Raw genomic sequence first — 16,176 nt, 5'->3', positions numbered from 1 at the left:
ACCAAGCACAGCCTTATGGGTTAATGGGTGCTCAAGAGGAAGTCACCCAAACCTGACCTCTGTACGCTGTTTCCCCTTCCAGGTTGTGGCCTGCTGGGAGGGCCTTCGGTCTTCATCTTTCCCCCAAAACCCAAGGACATCCTCGTGACTGCCCGGACACCCACAGTCACTTGTGTGGTGGTGGATCTGGACCCAGAAAACCCTGAGGTGCAGATCAGCTGGTTCGTGGATAGTAAGCAGGTGCAAACAGCCAACACGCAGCCTCGTGAGGAGCAGTCCAATGGCACCTACCGTGTGGTCAGTGTCCTCCCCATTGGGCACCAGGACTGGCTTTCAGGGAAGCAGTTCAAGTGCAAAGTCAACAACAAAGCCCTCCCATCCCCCATTGAGGAGATCATCTCCAAGACCCCAGGTAGGCAGCAGGGCATAGGGGCTGCAGGGAGGAAGAGTTGCCCTATAAACTAAGACCAGCCCTCCATCCTGGTGTTGACCATCTGTGCTGACCCTTTACCCCACAGGGCAGGCCCATCAGCCTAATGTGTATGTCCTGCCGCCATCGCGGGATGAGATGAGCAAGAATACGGTCACCCTGACCTGTCTGGTCAAAGACTTCTTCCCACCTGAGATTGATGTGGAGTGGCAGAGCAATGGACAGCAGGAGCCTGAGAGCAAGTACCGCATGACCCCGCCCCAGCTGGATGAGGATGGGTCCTACTTCCTATACAGCAAGCTCTCTGTGGACAAGAGCCGCTGGCAGCGGGGAGACACCTTCATATGTGCGGTGATGCATGAAGCTCTACACAACCACTACACACAGAAATCCCTCTCCCATTCTCCGGGTAAATGAGCAACACGCCCGGCACCCAGCAAGCCCCCCACCCTTGGCTCTCAGGATCCCATGAGGATGCCTGAGGCCCCATCCTTGTGTACATAACCCCGGGTAGGCACCTGGCATGAAATAAAGCACCCAGTACTGCCCTGGGACCCTGCACGCTGTCATGGTTCTTTCCGGGACAGAGCCCAGGACACCCGGGCACTGGGTGGTACGGGCAGGCCAGCTCTGAGTCTAAGGTGTCACCATTGGTGGGTGAGCTCTGCACCTTGAGTGGGGAGGGCTGCACAGGCTGCCACAACATGGGGCCAGGAGCTGCCTGAGCCTGGGGAGTGTGCTTTGCCAGAGGTCCAGCCCCTGTGGGCCCTCAATCCAGCCAGAAGCTAGCCAGGGCTGGGGTGTGTGGATGTGGATGGCAGTAGTTCTCCCCTCCAGGGCCCCTCAGGGAAATGAGCACACAGACCTTCCTGCCTCTGTTCCGAGTTGTGGGACACTGGCCTGTCCTCATGCCCTGGGCTCCCTGTCCCCTGGGCCTGTGGAGAGCTCTGCTTGGTAGCTCTGTGTCAACACAGTAGCCATGCCTGTCCCGTTGGGAGGAAACAGGCCCTGTTTGCCCTCAGACACTCCATCCATGTACAGTCCCACACCCTGCCTCCAGTGAGGAGGTCCCACCTGAGTTCATCCACCCTGGTTCAGGCCCATCCACTCATGGGGACACTCACCCCGTGCCCCAGTGGGGCAGAGGCAGGTGGCCCTGAGTGCCCAGGGGAGGGACCATTGGAGACCTCCACATGGACGCTGAGTCCAGATCCACTGAAAACAAACCCAATGCGCTGAGCACCGCCACCTTCTCACACACACACAGACACACACACACACACACAGAGGTCTACCCTGGGCCTCACACAGGACCAACTGCAGTGCCCAGAGCAGAGCCAGTCTTGGGAACCCTCATCATGGACAACACCCTGGTCCTCCCCCCAACACCTGTCAGCTGCTCAGCAGCTCATCCACACACTGTCCACACCGACCTGCCCTCCTCTGCCCCAGGGAACCTACACCCCCTCTTGAGGTGCACAAAACCCCCACAACCCAGCTTATCCTGATGCTCTCACCCACTTGTTCACTAGAGACACTCCCTGTCACTCTGGGCCCTTTCTTATTCTCTGCTGACCCTCCCACAAGGGCCTGGACCCCCAGGGCAAGAGGAGGTGTGGCAGTCAGGGCTCATTCTCCCCACAGGGTCCCAGCACAGGGCAGAGCAGAGAGGGTGCAGGTCCTCCACTTGCCTGGCCCAAGCGGTAGGGCTGGGGTGTGAGGCTGGCACCCAGGGTTGTAGAGGGCTGTGACTGTCCCTCAGGGAATCAACCCCTCAGGCATGCATGAGACTAACCATCCCCTTCCTGTCCAGAACTGATCCTGGATGACAGCTGTGCTGAAGACCAGGACGGGGAGTTGGACGGACTGTGGACCACCATCTCCATCTTCATCACCCTCTTCCTGCTCAGCGTGTGCTACAGCGCCACTGTCACCCTCTTCAAGGTGGGCACACCCGTACTGTCCCCAGACTATGGCCCACTGTCCCGTCGCTGTCCTCACCATGTGCCTGCACAGACCCCACAATGCCCACGTGGTGATCCTACAATTTTGCATGATGTCTCTTCGCTGTCCCTTCACTGTCCTCTACCTATCTGTATAATGTCCCCACGGTATCCCCTCACTGTCCCCTCACCATCCTCTCACAATCCTCACACATTCCACAGACTGTCCTCTCGCAGTCTCCTCACAGTCCCCTCATGTCCCTACACTGTGCCTCCACTGGCTCCTCACTGTCCCCTCACTGTCCTCACACTGTCTCCTCAAGGCACCATCACTGCCTTCTCACTCTCTCCTTGCTGTCCCACAGTGTCTCTGCACTATCTCACCTCCTCACTTTCTCTTCACTGTCCTCACACTGTCTCCTCACAGTATCCTCACCGCCTCCTCAGTGTCTCCTCATTGTCACCTAACTGTCCTCTCACTGACTCCTCACTGTCCCCACACTTCTCCTCACTATCCACTCACTGTTTTTTCACTCTCTCCACACATTTCCCACACTTTCTCTTCACTGTCCCTCACTATTTCCTCACTGTCTCCTCACTGTCCCCTCACTGCCCCCACATTGTCCCCTAACTCTCTCCTCACTATCTCCTCACAGTACCCCCAATGGTCCCATCACTATCCCCTCACCATCCCCAAAATGTCCCCTCACAGTTCCCACACTGTCACTACACTGTCCACTCACTGTCCTCACATTGTCCCCACATTGTGCCCTAACTGTCTTCTCACTGTCCCCACACTTTATCCTCACATTCCTATCACTGTCTCCTCACTGTCCACTCACTCTCTCCTCATGATCTCTGCAATGTCTCCAATTTCCTCCGATGTCCCTTCATTGTCTTCTCATTGTGTAATCACAGTCCCCTCATAGTTCCCTCACTGTCCTCACATGGTCCCCACACAGTCGCCAAATTGTCCAATCACTGTCCCCTCACTGTGGCCTCAATTTCCTCTCACTCTCCCCTCACTGTCTCCTTCACTTACTCACACTGTCCCCTCATTGTTGTCACTCTGTCCCTTCACATCCCCTCTCTGTCCCCTATTGTCCCTACACTGTTCCCAATTATCCCCTCACTGTTCCCTCACTGTCTCCTCAGAGTCCTCTCAGAGTCCTCTCAATGTCCCCACACTGTCCCCACATATGGTATCCCCTCACCATATACATAATGTCCAAATACTGTCTGCTCACTGTCCCCACACTGTCATGAAAATGTCAGCTTTCTATGCTCTCAGTGTCCCCAAAGGGTCTGCTCACTGTCCTCTCACTATACTCTCACTGAAGCCTCACTGTCTCCACACAGACCCCTCACTCTCTCCTCACTGTCCCCTCACTGTCTTCTCACTATCTGCAAAATGTCCCTCACTGTGCCCACAAAGTCTCATCACTATCTCCTATCTCCTCACTACCCCCACACTGTCCCTTCTCTGTCCCATCCTTGTCCTCTCACTGTCTGCTCCCTCTAACAACACTGTCCCTTCCAGGATCCCCTGACATTACCTAGCCTTGGGGGCAGGAGCTTGGTCATGGAGGGAGGCAGTCTGTGGGGGTCCAGGCCAAGCTCACACCCTCCCCTCCCTGATGCAGGTAAAGTGGATCTTCTCGTCAGTGGTGGAGTTGAAGCGCACGATTGTCCCCGATTACAGGAACATGATCAGGCAAGGGGCCTAGGGCAAGCCCTCTGAGATGGATGTCCAGCATTGCCCTAGACCCCATGTAGGAAATGGGTGCCTCAGTTTGTGCCACTTGCCTGCTTCCAGGCCTGCTCCTCTACTCTCTGACCTCACCAAGCTCTGACCTCACGGTCATCCTGGGCCTGCACCTCCACCATCTGGCCTCGTGGCCACCATGGGCTGTCCCTGCCCCTGACCCACTGTCTGGAGAATCAAGAGAACACCAAGAATGCCCCCAACCTGAGCTGATGGACACCTGCTGGCCATCACCAAGATATGCCTGGGGCCATGTAGACACTAAGGCATTGGGCAGTATGGCCCTCAGGGGATGGCCCCTGGGTAGACCAGCTCATTCGTTCCCACAGGAGGCAGAGAGCTGGAGAGCTCAGTGTCTATCTGGGCAGGGTATGGCCTCTGTGCACACCCTGTCCAGACCAGGCTCCTGAATGCAGGATGTCCCCAGACAGGCACGTTCCAGCACATCAAGAGGAAGCCATGGTCTGCTGTCACCCAACAGGGAAACCCTTGACATGTCGCTAATAGTCAGTCAGGTCTTCCCCACCAGAGGAGACCACAGTGAGAGGGCCCGGGCCTGAGGCTGCTGCAGGAGCCCCACACCTGCTGGACGACAACACTTGGGGAAGAAGTTATGTCACCCAGACAGGCCTCCTGGAGAGGGGCTTGCTGACCTGGTCTCAGGCAGAGGGACACAGGCTCCATGGACAGAGCTGGAGGGTCCTGGGAGGCTAAGGCAGCAGACCCAGCCCACTCTGTCCTGTGGCCTGGACCTGAGCCCCATGGGGCAGGAACTCCTTCTAGCTTGCAGTTCTGGGGGAGAAGAATGGGGGGCAGAGAGAGAGCCTGCAGCCATGGATAATGGCCGGGGGGCCCCTACACCTGGATCTCTGCCTGTCCTGGAGCTACTGCCAGGTGGGAGCCCCTATATGGCCTGAGACGGCCATGCCGGGGAGAAGAAGCAGAGCCCCTGTGCCCCCTGGGAGAGAATGTGCAGGGATCATGCAAACAAAAGCCACTGTTGTAGCTTGGCTAGCTTGTTTTAATCTCTTTACAATTCTGGAGCATATTAAATTCCTTACAGATTCTTTCTTTTTGTAAAGACAATAAAATCTTCAAAAATTCCAGAAATCACTGGGGAAAGGCTTCCTCTGTCAATGGGCGAGTGAAATCCACAGCCATGCCACACCATGCATTGGCTCCCTCCAGATGTCGGAGTCGGGTGGGGAGCAGACCCAGCCTGGGGCTGGAGGCACAATGACTGCCACCCTGGCTGTGGACAGAGCAACAGGCATGTGTTGGATGTGTATTAGTCAGTGAAGGCTGCCAGACAAAGACCCCCATTCTGGCATCTTAAACCACATGCATTTATGCTTTCACAGTCCTAGTAGCCGGCAGTGGGAGATGCAGGCCTCACATGGCCCCTCCCCATGTCCTCCTCCAGCTGACCTCCTGTACTGCCCATATCCTGACACCTGCTCTTACAAGGACAGGAGTCCATGTGGAAGACCAGCAATGCTGATGGGGCTAATTACCTCCTTTCACCTTGTTACCTCTCAAAGAACCCATCTCAAATCAGCCACAATCTGAGGTCCTGTGTCAGGGCACAAGACTTGTGGGACACATTTGGGTGAGCACAGGCCTGTTGGGTCCACGCACAAGGACCAGATGGGATCACTAGTGAAGACCAGGCCAGGCGAGACCGTGGGGAGAGCATTGGCAAAGACAAGCAAAGCAGGATGCCAGTCAAGTGATCAGGCACCGATCAGGAGGGATGTTGCAAACTTATTAAACTCCACAGCAAAGAAACAAACAATCCAATCATGAAATGGGCAAAATACCTGAACAGAAATTTCACAGAGTAATACATAGACATGAGCAACAAGCACATGAGAAAATGCTCCACATCATTGGCCATCAGGGAAATATAAATCAAAACCACAATGAGATCCCACCTCACACCAGTGAGAATGGGGAAAATTAACAAAACAGGAAACAACAAATGTTGGAAAGGATGTGGAAAAAGGGGGACCTTCTTGCACTATTGGTGGGAATGTGAACTGGTGCAGCCACTCTGGAAAACTGTGTGGAGGGTCCTCATAGAGTTAAAGATAGAACTGCCCTGGGGGCACTTGGTGGGATGAGCACTGGGTGTTATGCTATATGTTGGCAAATTGAACTACAATTTAAAAATATAGAACTGCCCTACGACCCAGCAATTGCACTGCTGGGATTTACCCCAAAGATACAGATGCAGTGAAACGCCGGGACACCTCCACCCTGATGTTTATAGCAGCAATATCCACAGTAGCCAAACTGTGGAAGGAGCCTCAGTGTCCATCAAAAGATGATGGATAAAGAAGATGTGGCCTATACATAAATTGGAATATTCCTCACCCATCAGAAACGATGAATACTCACCATTTGCTTCAACGTGGATGGAACTGGAAGGTGTTATCCTAAGTGAAGTAAGTCAGTCAGAGATGGACAATCATCATATGATTTCACTCATCCAAGGAATATAAAAAATAGTGAAAAAGATTATAGGGGAAAGGAGAGAAATGAGTGGGAAAATCAGAGAGGGAGACAGAACATGGGAGACTCCAAAATCTGGGAAACAAACAAGGGGTAGAGGAAGGGGAAGTAGACGGGGGATGGGGTGACTGGTGACAGGCACTGATAGGGGCACTTGATGGGATGAGAACTGGGTGATATACTATATGTTGGCAAATCAAACTCCAATAAAAAAATATAATTTTTTTTAATTTTAAAAGAAAGGAAGGACACTGCAGGGAATCTTGTGTGAACTCCACTTGGGGATAGAGTGACCATGTTTTCCAGGTAAATGAGGAGTGAGGGCAGGTGGGGCATCAATAAAGACTAGGGAAACGTTGTTCTCATGCTGGTCTCCTTAGGCCTCAGTACCTGGGCCAGCAGGCTGGAGTCGAGATTCTGTCCCCGTGGTTACTGGGAGGTCTCAGTTCCTCAAGAGACACCCCTAGGTTGTAGGAGACACACACGACTCAGAGGCAGAGGCAGGACCACACTGTGTCCTCCTTGCAGATACCAAAAGCAGACAGAGCTATACCCTCACCCTTGGACTATAACACCTCCTCTGTGAGTACTATCACCCACCAGGCTCTGGGGCTCCCACCTGTGACCTTTCTAGCACATGGATGACCCTCACCTCCCACATAAACCCTGTGACACACACACAGTATTTGACATTTATATAAGCAGAGATTATGTATCAGAAAACTCAGTAGTAAAAGATTCAGAGGAAATACATTAGAAGTAGGAGATAGAGACCCAGAGTCACAGACCTAGGAAGAAAAGAATTAGAATTAAGAGAAAGAGATCCCCAGTCACACAAGTAGGAGGAGAATGATGGGAGGTAAGAGATGAAGATGCAGAGCTACAGGCCCAGGAGGAGAAGGATGAGATGTAAGAGATAGAGACAAATAGTCACACCAGCAGGAAGTGAATAATGAGAATTAAGAGATAAGAGACGAGGAGTCACAGAACCAGGAGAGGAATGAGGAGAAGTGAGGGATAGAGACTCAAGGTCACAGAACCTGGACACAGAAAAATGAGACGCAAGAGATAGAGACCCAGAGTCACACAACAGGAGGAAAATGATGAGACATAAGAGAAAGAGATGCAGAGTCACAGAAACAGAAAAGGAAGGATGAGAAGTAAGAGATGGAGAACCAGAGTCACATAAGCCGGGGGAGAATGATCAGGGGTAAGAGATATAGATGCAGAGTTACAGAATCAAGAGGGGAATTATGAGAAGTAAGAGAGAGAGTCCCAAACTGAAAGAACCACAGCATAAGTATGACAGGTAGGAGATAGAGACCCAGTGTCACAGAACAAGGTGGAGAATGATGAGAGTAAGATAAAAAGACCCAGAATCACAAAACTAGGAGGTGAATGATGAGAGGTAAGAGGTAAACACCCAGGTCACAGAACAAGGAGAAGAATGAAATAAGGTAAGAGATAGAAGCCCAGAGTCACTTAAGCAAGAGGTGAATGAAGAGACATAAGAGATAGAGATGCAACATTGCATCACCAGGAGAATGATGAGAAGGGATAGATACCCAGAGTCACAAAACCAGGAGGTGAATGATGAGAAGCAATAGATAGAGAGACAGAATCACAGAACCAGCAGGAGAATGATGAGAGGTAAGACTTAGAAACCCAGAGCCACAGGACCATAACGAGAATGAGAGGTAAGAGATACAGCCCCAAGTCACAGACCCAGGAGATAAATGTGAGAGATAAGAGATAGAGACCCTACGTTACAGAGCAAGGTGCACATAGATGAGAGGTAAGATATAGACAGAGAGCCACAGAATCAGTAGGAGAATGATGAGAGAAAGAGATGAGATGAGAGACCAGGGTCACAACCAAATAGAGATTGATGGAAGGTAAGAGATAGGGACCAAGAGTCACAAAACAAGAAGGGGGGATGGATGAGTGGTAAAAAAGTGAGACCAGGTGGCAGAATGAGGAGGTGAAAGATGAGAGGTAAGAGAGAGAGACCCAGAGGCACAGAATCAGGAGGTGAATGATGAGAGATTGGAGAAACAACCCAGAGTCACTGAACCAGGAGATGAATTATGAGATGGAAGAGATAGAGTTCCAGAGTCAAGAATCCGGAGAAGATTAATGAGGGGTAAGAGAATGAGACCCAGAGTCACACAAAAAGGAGGAGAATGATGACAGGTAAAGGATAGTGACCCAGAACAGGAGGAGACAAATGGGAAGTTAGAGATAGAGACCCAGAAGCACAGATACAGAGTAGTAAGAGATAGAGACCCAGGATACAGAACTAGATGGTGATTGATGAGAGATAAGAGAGAGAGACCCAGTGTACAGAACAAGGTGGAGAAATGTAAGTGGTAAGAGATAGAGACCCAGGATCACAGAAAGAAGAGGAGAATGATGAGAGCTAAGAAATAGAGACCCAGAGTCACAAAACCAGGAAGGGAAGGATGAGAGGTTAGAGATACAGACCTAGAGTTACAGAACGAGTAGGAGAAGTATGAGAGGTAAGAGTTAAAGAACCAGTCACAGAGCCAGGAAGAGAATTATCAGAGGTAAGAGATACCCAGTGCCACAGACCCAGGAGGAGAATGATGAGAGGTAAGAGATAGAGAGGCAGAGTCACAGACCCAAGAGGAGAATGATGAGAGGTAAGAGATAGAGACCCAGAGTCACATAACCATGAGGGGAAGGATGAGAAAGAGGATATAGAGATCCAGGTCACAGAACCAGGAGGTGGATGATGAGGTAAGAGATAGAGACCCAGAGTCTCAAAACCAGGAAGTGAATTATGAGAGGTAAGTGATAGAGTTCCAGAGTCAGAGTCAGGAGGAAATTATTTAGAGGTAACAGATGGAGACCCAGGGTCACAAAAAAGAGGAAAAGCGATGAGAGGTAAGAGATAGAGACCCAGAGTCACAGAAGCAGGAGGGGATTGATGAGAGGTAAGAGACAGAGACCCAGGGTGACAGAACCAGGATGAGAGATGTAAGAGGTAAGAGATAGAGATCCACAGTCATAGAACCAGGAGGAGAATGGTGAGAGGAAAGGGATAGAGCCATAGAGTCACAAAATGAGAATGAGAAAGTAGAGAAGTAAGAGATAAAGACCCAGAGTCACAGAACCAAGAGGAGTTTGAGGAGAATTAAGAGATAGAGATCCAGAGTCACACAAAAAGGAGGGGAATTATGAGAGGTAAGAGATAGAGACCCAGGATCACAGAACAAGTGGAGATGGATGAGAGTTAAGGGATAGAGAGGCAGAGTCACAGAGCCTGGAGCAGAATTATGAGAGGGAAGAGATAGAGTTCCAGGGTCACAGAGCCAGAGGCAATTATGTGAGATAACAGAGATCCAGAATCACATAAGAAATTGGACAACTATGAGAGGTAAGAGATAGAGACCCAGAGTCACAAAACCAGGAGGGGAAGGATGAGAGATAGGAGATATAACTCAGTGTCACAGAACTAGGAGGTGAATAATGAGAAGTAAGAGACTGAGATGCAGAGTCACAGAACCAGGAGGAGAAGCATTAGAGGTAAGAGATAGGGATGGCCCAGTGGTTTAGCGCCTGTCTTTGGCCCAGGGCGCGATCCTGGAAACCCGGGATCGAATCCCACATCGAGCTCCCAGTGCATGGAGCCTGCTTCTCCCTCTGCCTATGTCTCTCTCTCTCTCACTCTGTGTGTGTGTGTGTGACTATCATAAAGAAATTAGAGGTAAGAGATAGAGACCCAGAGTCACCAAGCAGGAAGTGAATGATGAGAGATAAGAGATAGGGATGAAGAGTCACAACCAGGAGGGGAAATATGAGAAGTAAGGGACAGAGACCCAGATTCACAGAACAAGTAGGAGAATGATGAGAAGTAGGGTATAAAAACCCCAAGTCACAGAACCAGGAAGTGAATGATAAGAGGTTGGAGTAGAGACCGAGAGTCACAGAACCAGGAGGAGAGGAGAGTGATGAGAGGTAAAAGATACAGACACAGAATCATACAAGCTACAGGTGAATGATGAGATGCAAGAGAGAGAGATGCAGAGTCACAGAACCAGGGGGAGAATTATGAGAAGAAAGGGATAGAGACCCATAGTCACTGAAATGGGAGATGAATGTCAAGAGATAAGAGATAAAGACCTAGAGTCACAGAGCCAGGAAGAGAATAATTAGAGGTAAGGGAAGAGATCCAGAGTAACAGAACCAGTAGGATATTGATGAGTAAAAAGATAGAGACCTAGATCACAAAACCTGGACACAAAAAATGAACATAAGAGATACTCAGAGTCACACAACCAGTAGGTAAATGATCAGAGAAAAGAGATAGAGACCTAGAGTCACAGAACCAGGACATAACTCTTCAATAAATGGTGCTGGGAAAATTGGACAGCCACATGCAGAAGAATGAAACTAGACCACTCTCTTGCACCATACACAAAGATCAACTCAAAATGGATGAAAGACCTAAATGTGATACAAAAATCCATCAGAATCCTAGAGGAGAACACAAGTTCCACCCTTTTTTAACTTGGCCACAGCAAGTTCTTGCAAGATACATCCATAAAGGCAAGGGAAACAAAAGCAAAAAAGAATTATTGGGACTTAATCAAGATAAAAAGCTTCTGCACAGCAAAAGAAACAGTCAACAAAACTACAAGACCACCTACAGAATGGGAGAAGATATTTTCAAAAGACCTATCAGATAAATAGCTAGTATCCAAGATCTATAAAGAACTTTTGAAACTCAACAGCAAAGAAACAAACAATCCAATCATGAAATGGTCAAAAGACATGAACAGAAACCTCACGGAGGAAGACGTAGACATGGCCAACAAGCACATGAGAAAATGCTCCACATCACTGGCCATCAGGGAAATACAAATTAAAACACTAATGAGATCCCACCTCACACCAGTGAGAATGGGGAAAATTAACAAGACTGGAAACACTAAGTGTTGGAGAGGATGTGGAGAAAGGGGAACTCTCTTGCACTGTTGGTGGGAATGTGGACTGGTGCAGCCACTCTGGAAAACTGTGTGGAGGTTCCTCAAAGATTTAAAAATAGATCCACCCTATGACCCAGCAATTGCACTGCTGGGAATTCACCCCAAATATACAGATACAGTGACACTTGCACCCCGGGACACTTGCACCCCGATGTTTATAGCAGCAATGTCTACAATAGCCAAACTGTGGAAGGAGCCTCAGTGTCTATCAAAAGATGAATGGATAAAGATGTGGCCTATGTATACAATAGAATATTACTCAGCCATTAGAAACAATGAATACCCACCATTTGCTTCGATGTGGATGGAACTGGAGGGTATTATGCTGAGTGAAATAAGTCAATCGGAGAAGGACAAACCTTATATGTTCTCATTCATTTGCGGAATATAAATGATACTGAAAGGGAATAAAGGGGAAAGGAGAGAAAATGAGTGGGAAATATCAGTGAGGGAGACAGAACATGAGAGACTCCTAACTCTGGGAAACTAACAAGGGGTGGTGGAAAGGGAGGTGGGTGGGGGGTTGGGGTGACTGGGTGATGGGCACTGAAGGGGGCACTTGATGGGATGAGCACAGGGTGTTATGCTATATGTTGGCAAACGAACTTCAATTTAAAAAATATTTTAAAAGAAGAACCAGGACATGAATGATGAGAGATAGGAGATAGAGACCCAGAGTCACACAAGCTATATGTGAAAGATGAGAAGTAATAGGGAGAGATGCAGAGTCACAGAACTAGGAGGAGAATGATGAGAAGTGAGAGATAGAGACCCAGAGTCACAAAACCATGCAGTGCATGATGAAAGGTAGGTAATAGAGACCCAGAGTCATAGACCAGGAGGAGTTTGATGTCAGGTAGGAGATAGAGACCCAGGTCACAGAACCAGATGGAGGTTGATGAGAGGTAAGAGATAGAGACCCAGTGTCACAGAATCAGGAAGTGAATTATGAGAGGTAAGAGAGTTCCAGTGTCACAGAGCTAGGAGGAGATTAATGAGAGGTAACAGGTAGAGACCCAGAGTCACACAAAAAGGAGGAGAATGAGGAGACGTAAGACATAGGGATCTAGAGTCACAGAAACAGGAAGATACAGATGAGAAGTAAGAGTTAGAGACCCAGGGTCACAGAACCAGCAGAGGGTAGTTCAGAAGTAAGAGATAGAGACCCAGAGTTCAGAACCAGGAGGATAAAGATGAGAGGACAGTGGTGCTGGAAGGTCTCTGAAGATGCCATCCCTATGTACAGGATAAGGAGTTCCCAGAGGGCCCCTTGCCATTAGCACCAGCAGCAAGGACCCTGTGCTCAATGAGATAGGTGTGGTCTCTGGTCACAAGGAAGTGACCATCCAGGGCAAAGGAGGCCATGCCATACATGATTCCACAAACATTAAGGACTGTTGTGACTAGTGCTGTGAATGAAATCATGGGGGGGGCCTCAGGCCCTGGAACAGAAGAGCGCAATCTGTGGGGTCATGGACACTCTGCCGGGAGAGCACCCTGTAACAGAACCCCTGCATAAGGCGGTGTGGCTGCCCTGGTCCTGCTCCTCTGCACCTGGTCTCCTACCCACCCAGGCCACAGGATCTCCTGGACCCAGGAGAAGTGGGGCCCTCAGGGAAAAGACACATGTGCCACGTGTCAAGCTAGTTCCCATGTGGACATATAATGGACACCTTTCAAACATTCTGTATAATGCGTCAATTCAGTAGAAGTCAAAGCATCTCCCTTCCATAGTTGAATCAAGAATGTGAAAAAGCATTTATATGTACGTGCATCTTCAAAGGCATCCGACTTTTTCCATGGGAGGCAGGGAAGAATCAACCATCCTTACTAAGAAGAGAATGTACATTGTCATCAACAGCCTACAGCTCAGGGAATTCTGAATGAGCCCAGAGAGGGCAAAAAGCTCAGAGCCACCACTGGATCAGACCACCCAGAAGGGTGTACCAGACAATGCCTTTATTTCCTCCAAAGACTTGAGAAGTCATTGGTCCATTTCCAAGAGTTGCACAATATTTCCTATAAGCGGGATCCCTGGGTGGCACAGTGGTTTAGTGCCTGCCTTTGGCCCAGGGCGCAATCCTGGAGACCCAGGATTGAATCCCACTCGGGCTCCCAGTGCATGGAGCCTGCTTCTCCCTCTGCCTATGTCTCTGCCTCTGTGTGTGTGTGTGTGTGTGACTATCATAAATAAATAAAAATTAAAAAATATATATTTCCTATAAGCTTGTGGAACCCACAGAAACAATCACATGGCTCAAGAGAGAAATGCACAAAAAAATTGAACGCATGTGCCACAACAGGTATCCAAATAGCCAGATGGGAAGGACGCTGGGCCATGCTTGTGACTCGGGAAGTGATCGTCTGAGAAACCACAGGAGAGAAAGTGGTTATGGTTGCACCAGTGGGAGTGTGGCTTGTAGCAGACTGAACTTCACAGACACTGAAGACTCTGCAAACACTGCTCGAGAGCCAGAAATCTGATACTGCCAGAGAGAAAGCCCAGAATCAGGCAGACGTTGCACAAGATTGCTCCCTACAAGGATCTGCCTGAAGACAAAACCCAGTCCCTGTGGCAGGTTCATCTAGGAACAGGTAGAAACACCAGCTGTCTCAGGTCTGGGGAGGTCATGGGGCTGGGGCCTGCACTTCAGGAGCAGCGGGGAATTAAGGATGGGAGCCACCGAAGGATAACCCAAAATTCTACATGTAAACAGCTCCCAAGCTCTTGGCAGATCCCTAAACGGGGCGGGTGCTAGAAAACTCCAAAGGCCTCGTAAGTAATGCCAGCCAGGAGCTCAAGAGAACAGAGGCTCCTGCCACTGCCAACCACAAGGCAGACAAATTTTGGAATTTGATTCCAGTCAAAGTACTAATCCTTATATAACAATCAATACTTTTCCAAGGAAGAGTGAAAATCAAGTCCATGTTAATAACATCCACAACACCCAGTATAGACACGAGTTACTAAATATGCAAAGAAATAAGAAAATGTGAGCCACAGTCAAAATAGAAATCAGTCCATGGAGATCAACCCACAAGATGATCAGACACAGACCCAATTATCAGACAGGGACTCTGAGGCAAGTACTTTTCAAATGTTCAAAGACATCCAGGAAAGGGACATTCTAGAACTAGTACGTACAATTCTGCATTGTTTAAAATCACTTGGTGAGCTTAACAGCAGATTGGAGAAGGTGTAAGAAAGATCGGAAAACTTTAATATGTATCAGTATATAGATAGAGAGTATCTGTGTGTTACACATGTCATGTGTGTCCAGAGGCATGACAGGAGCAGACACAGAGAAATAATGATACACACAGGGAACACATTATCTGGGGCTTCCCTCTTGAAAAAGTACTAGCCAGAAAACCACAGGAGGGCATCTTTAGAGTGTCGGAGGGTTCCATTTGGAGTTCCATATCCACGGAAAACAGCATTCAGTAGATCGACAAAAACTGAGAGAGACCGATTCCAGGACACCTGCCATGGAAGACTCCCCAAGAGTCTCCACACTGTAGGCAAAGAACCCCGAGCAGAAACTCAGGTCTGCAGGAGGGACAGGGAACACCAGTCATGGCAAGCGCACAGAAACAGAAGTATCTTCCTCCCTCTTAATTTCTTACAAGTATAATTGATTGTTTAAAGCAAAAAAATTGGGATCCCTGGGTGGCGCAGCGGTTTGGCGCCTGCCTTTGGCCCAGGGCGCGATCCTGGAGACCCGGGATCGAATCCCACGTCGGGCTCCTGGTGCATGGAGCCTGCTTCTCCCTCTGCCTATGTCTCTGCCTCTCTCTCTCTCTCTATGTCTATCATAAATTTAAAAAAAAGACCTAAGTTAAAAAAAATAATAAAGCAAAAAAATTGTTATCAGCATATCATGAGGTCAATAACAGGTACAGATGCAAAGTGCACGATAGCAACACACAGGACGGGTGGCACATGAGTCCACACTTACTCAAGGTTCTTATAATTTAGGAAAAGTAGTAAAATATTACATCCAAATTCCTTGTGGCAAATTCAGGGTGCACATAATATTCACTAAGGATGAAGGATCCCAAATGGCTCAGCAGTTTAGCGCCTGCCTTTGGCCCAGGGCGCGATCCTGGAGCCCCAAGATCAAGTTGTGCATCAGGCTCCCAGCATGGAGCCTGCTTCTCCCTCTGTCTCTGCCTCTCTCTCTCTCTCTCTATGTCTATCATAATTAATTAATTAATTCTTTTTTTAATAATAAATTTATTTTTTATTGATGTTCAGTTTGCCAACATACAGAAGAACACCCAGTGCTCACCCCGTCAAGTGCCCCCCCTCAGTGTCCGTCACCCATTCACCCCCACCCCCTGCCCTCCTCCCCTTCCACCACCCCTAGTTCATTTCCCAGAGTTAGGAGTCTTAATGTTCTGTCTCCCTTTCTGATATTTCCCCATATTTCTTCTCCCTTCCCTTATATTCCCTTTCACTATTATTTATATTCCCCAAATGAATGGGACCATATAATGTTTGTCCTTCTC

The 16,176-nt window shown here is 49.0% G+C and overlaps 1 long non-coding RNA gene and 1 gene segment (V, D, J or C); both read left to right on the top strand.

Moving 5' to 3' along the window:
* LOC125755510 (immunoglobulin heavy constant gamma 1-like) overlaps positions 1-991 on the top strand; it is a gene marked incomplete at its 5' end in the record, with an annotated part of 97,386 nt that extends 96,395 nt beyond the window's left edge. The window contains 2 exon segments of the C gene segment in view: positions 83-412; positions 519-991. Coding sequence covers positions 83-412; positions 519-847 — 659 coding nt within the window.
* An 823-nt stretch (positions 992-1,814) lies between these two features.
* LOC125755505 (uncharacterized) lies at positions 1,815-5,248 on the top strand. The gene is made up of 2 exons (XR_007412220.1): positions 1,815-2,374; positions 4,017-5,248. It is a non-coding gene; the product is annotated as an uncharacterized LOC125755505 (long non-coding RNA).
* The last annotated feature ends 10,928 nt before the right edge of the window (positions 5,249-16,176 follow it).

This window comes from Canis lupus, chromosome 8 (assembly GCF_003254725.2).
Source record: "Canis lupus dingo isolate Sandy chromosome 8, ASM325472v2, whole genome shotgun sequence".
Lineage (NCBI taxonomy): Eukaryota > Metazoa > Chordata > Mammalia > Carnivora > Canidae > Canis > Canis lupus.
Note: the sequence above shows the minus strand (reverse complement) of the source record. Positions and strands in the feature narration are given on the sequence as shown.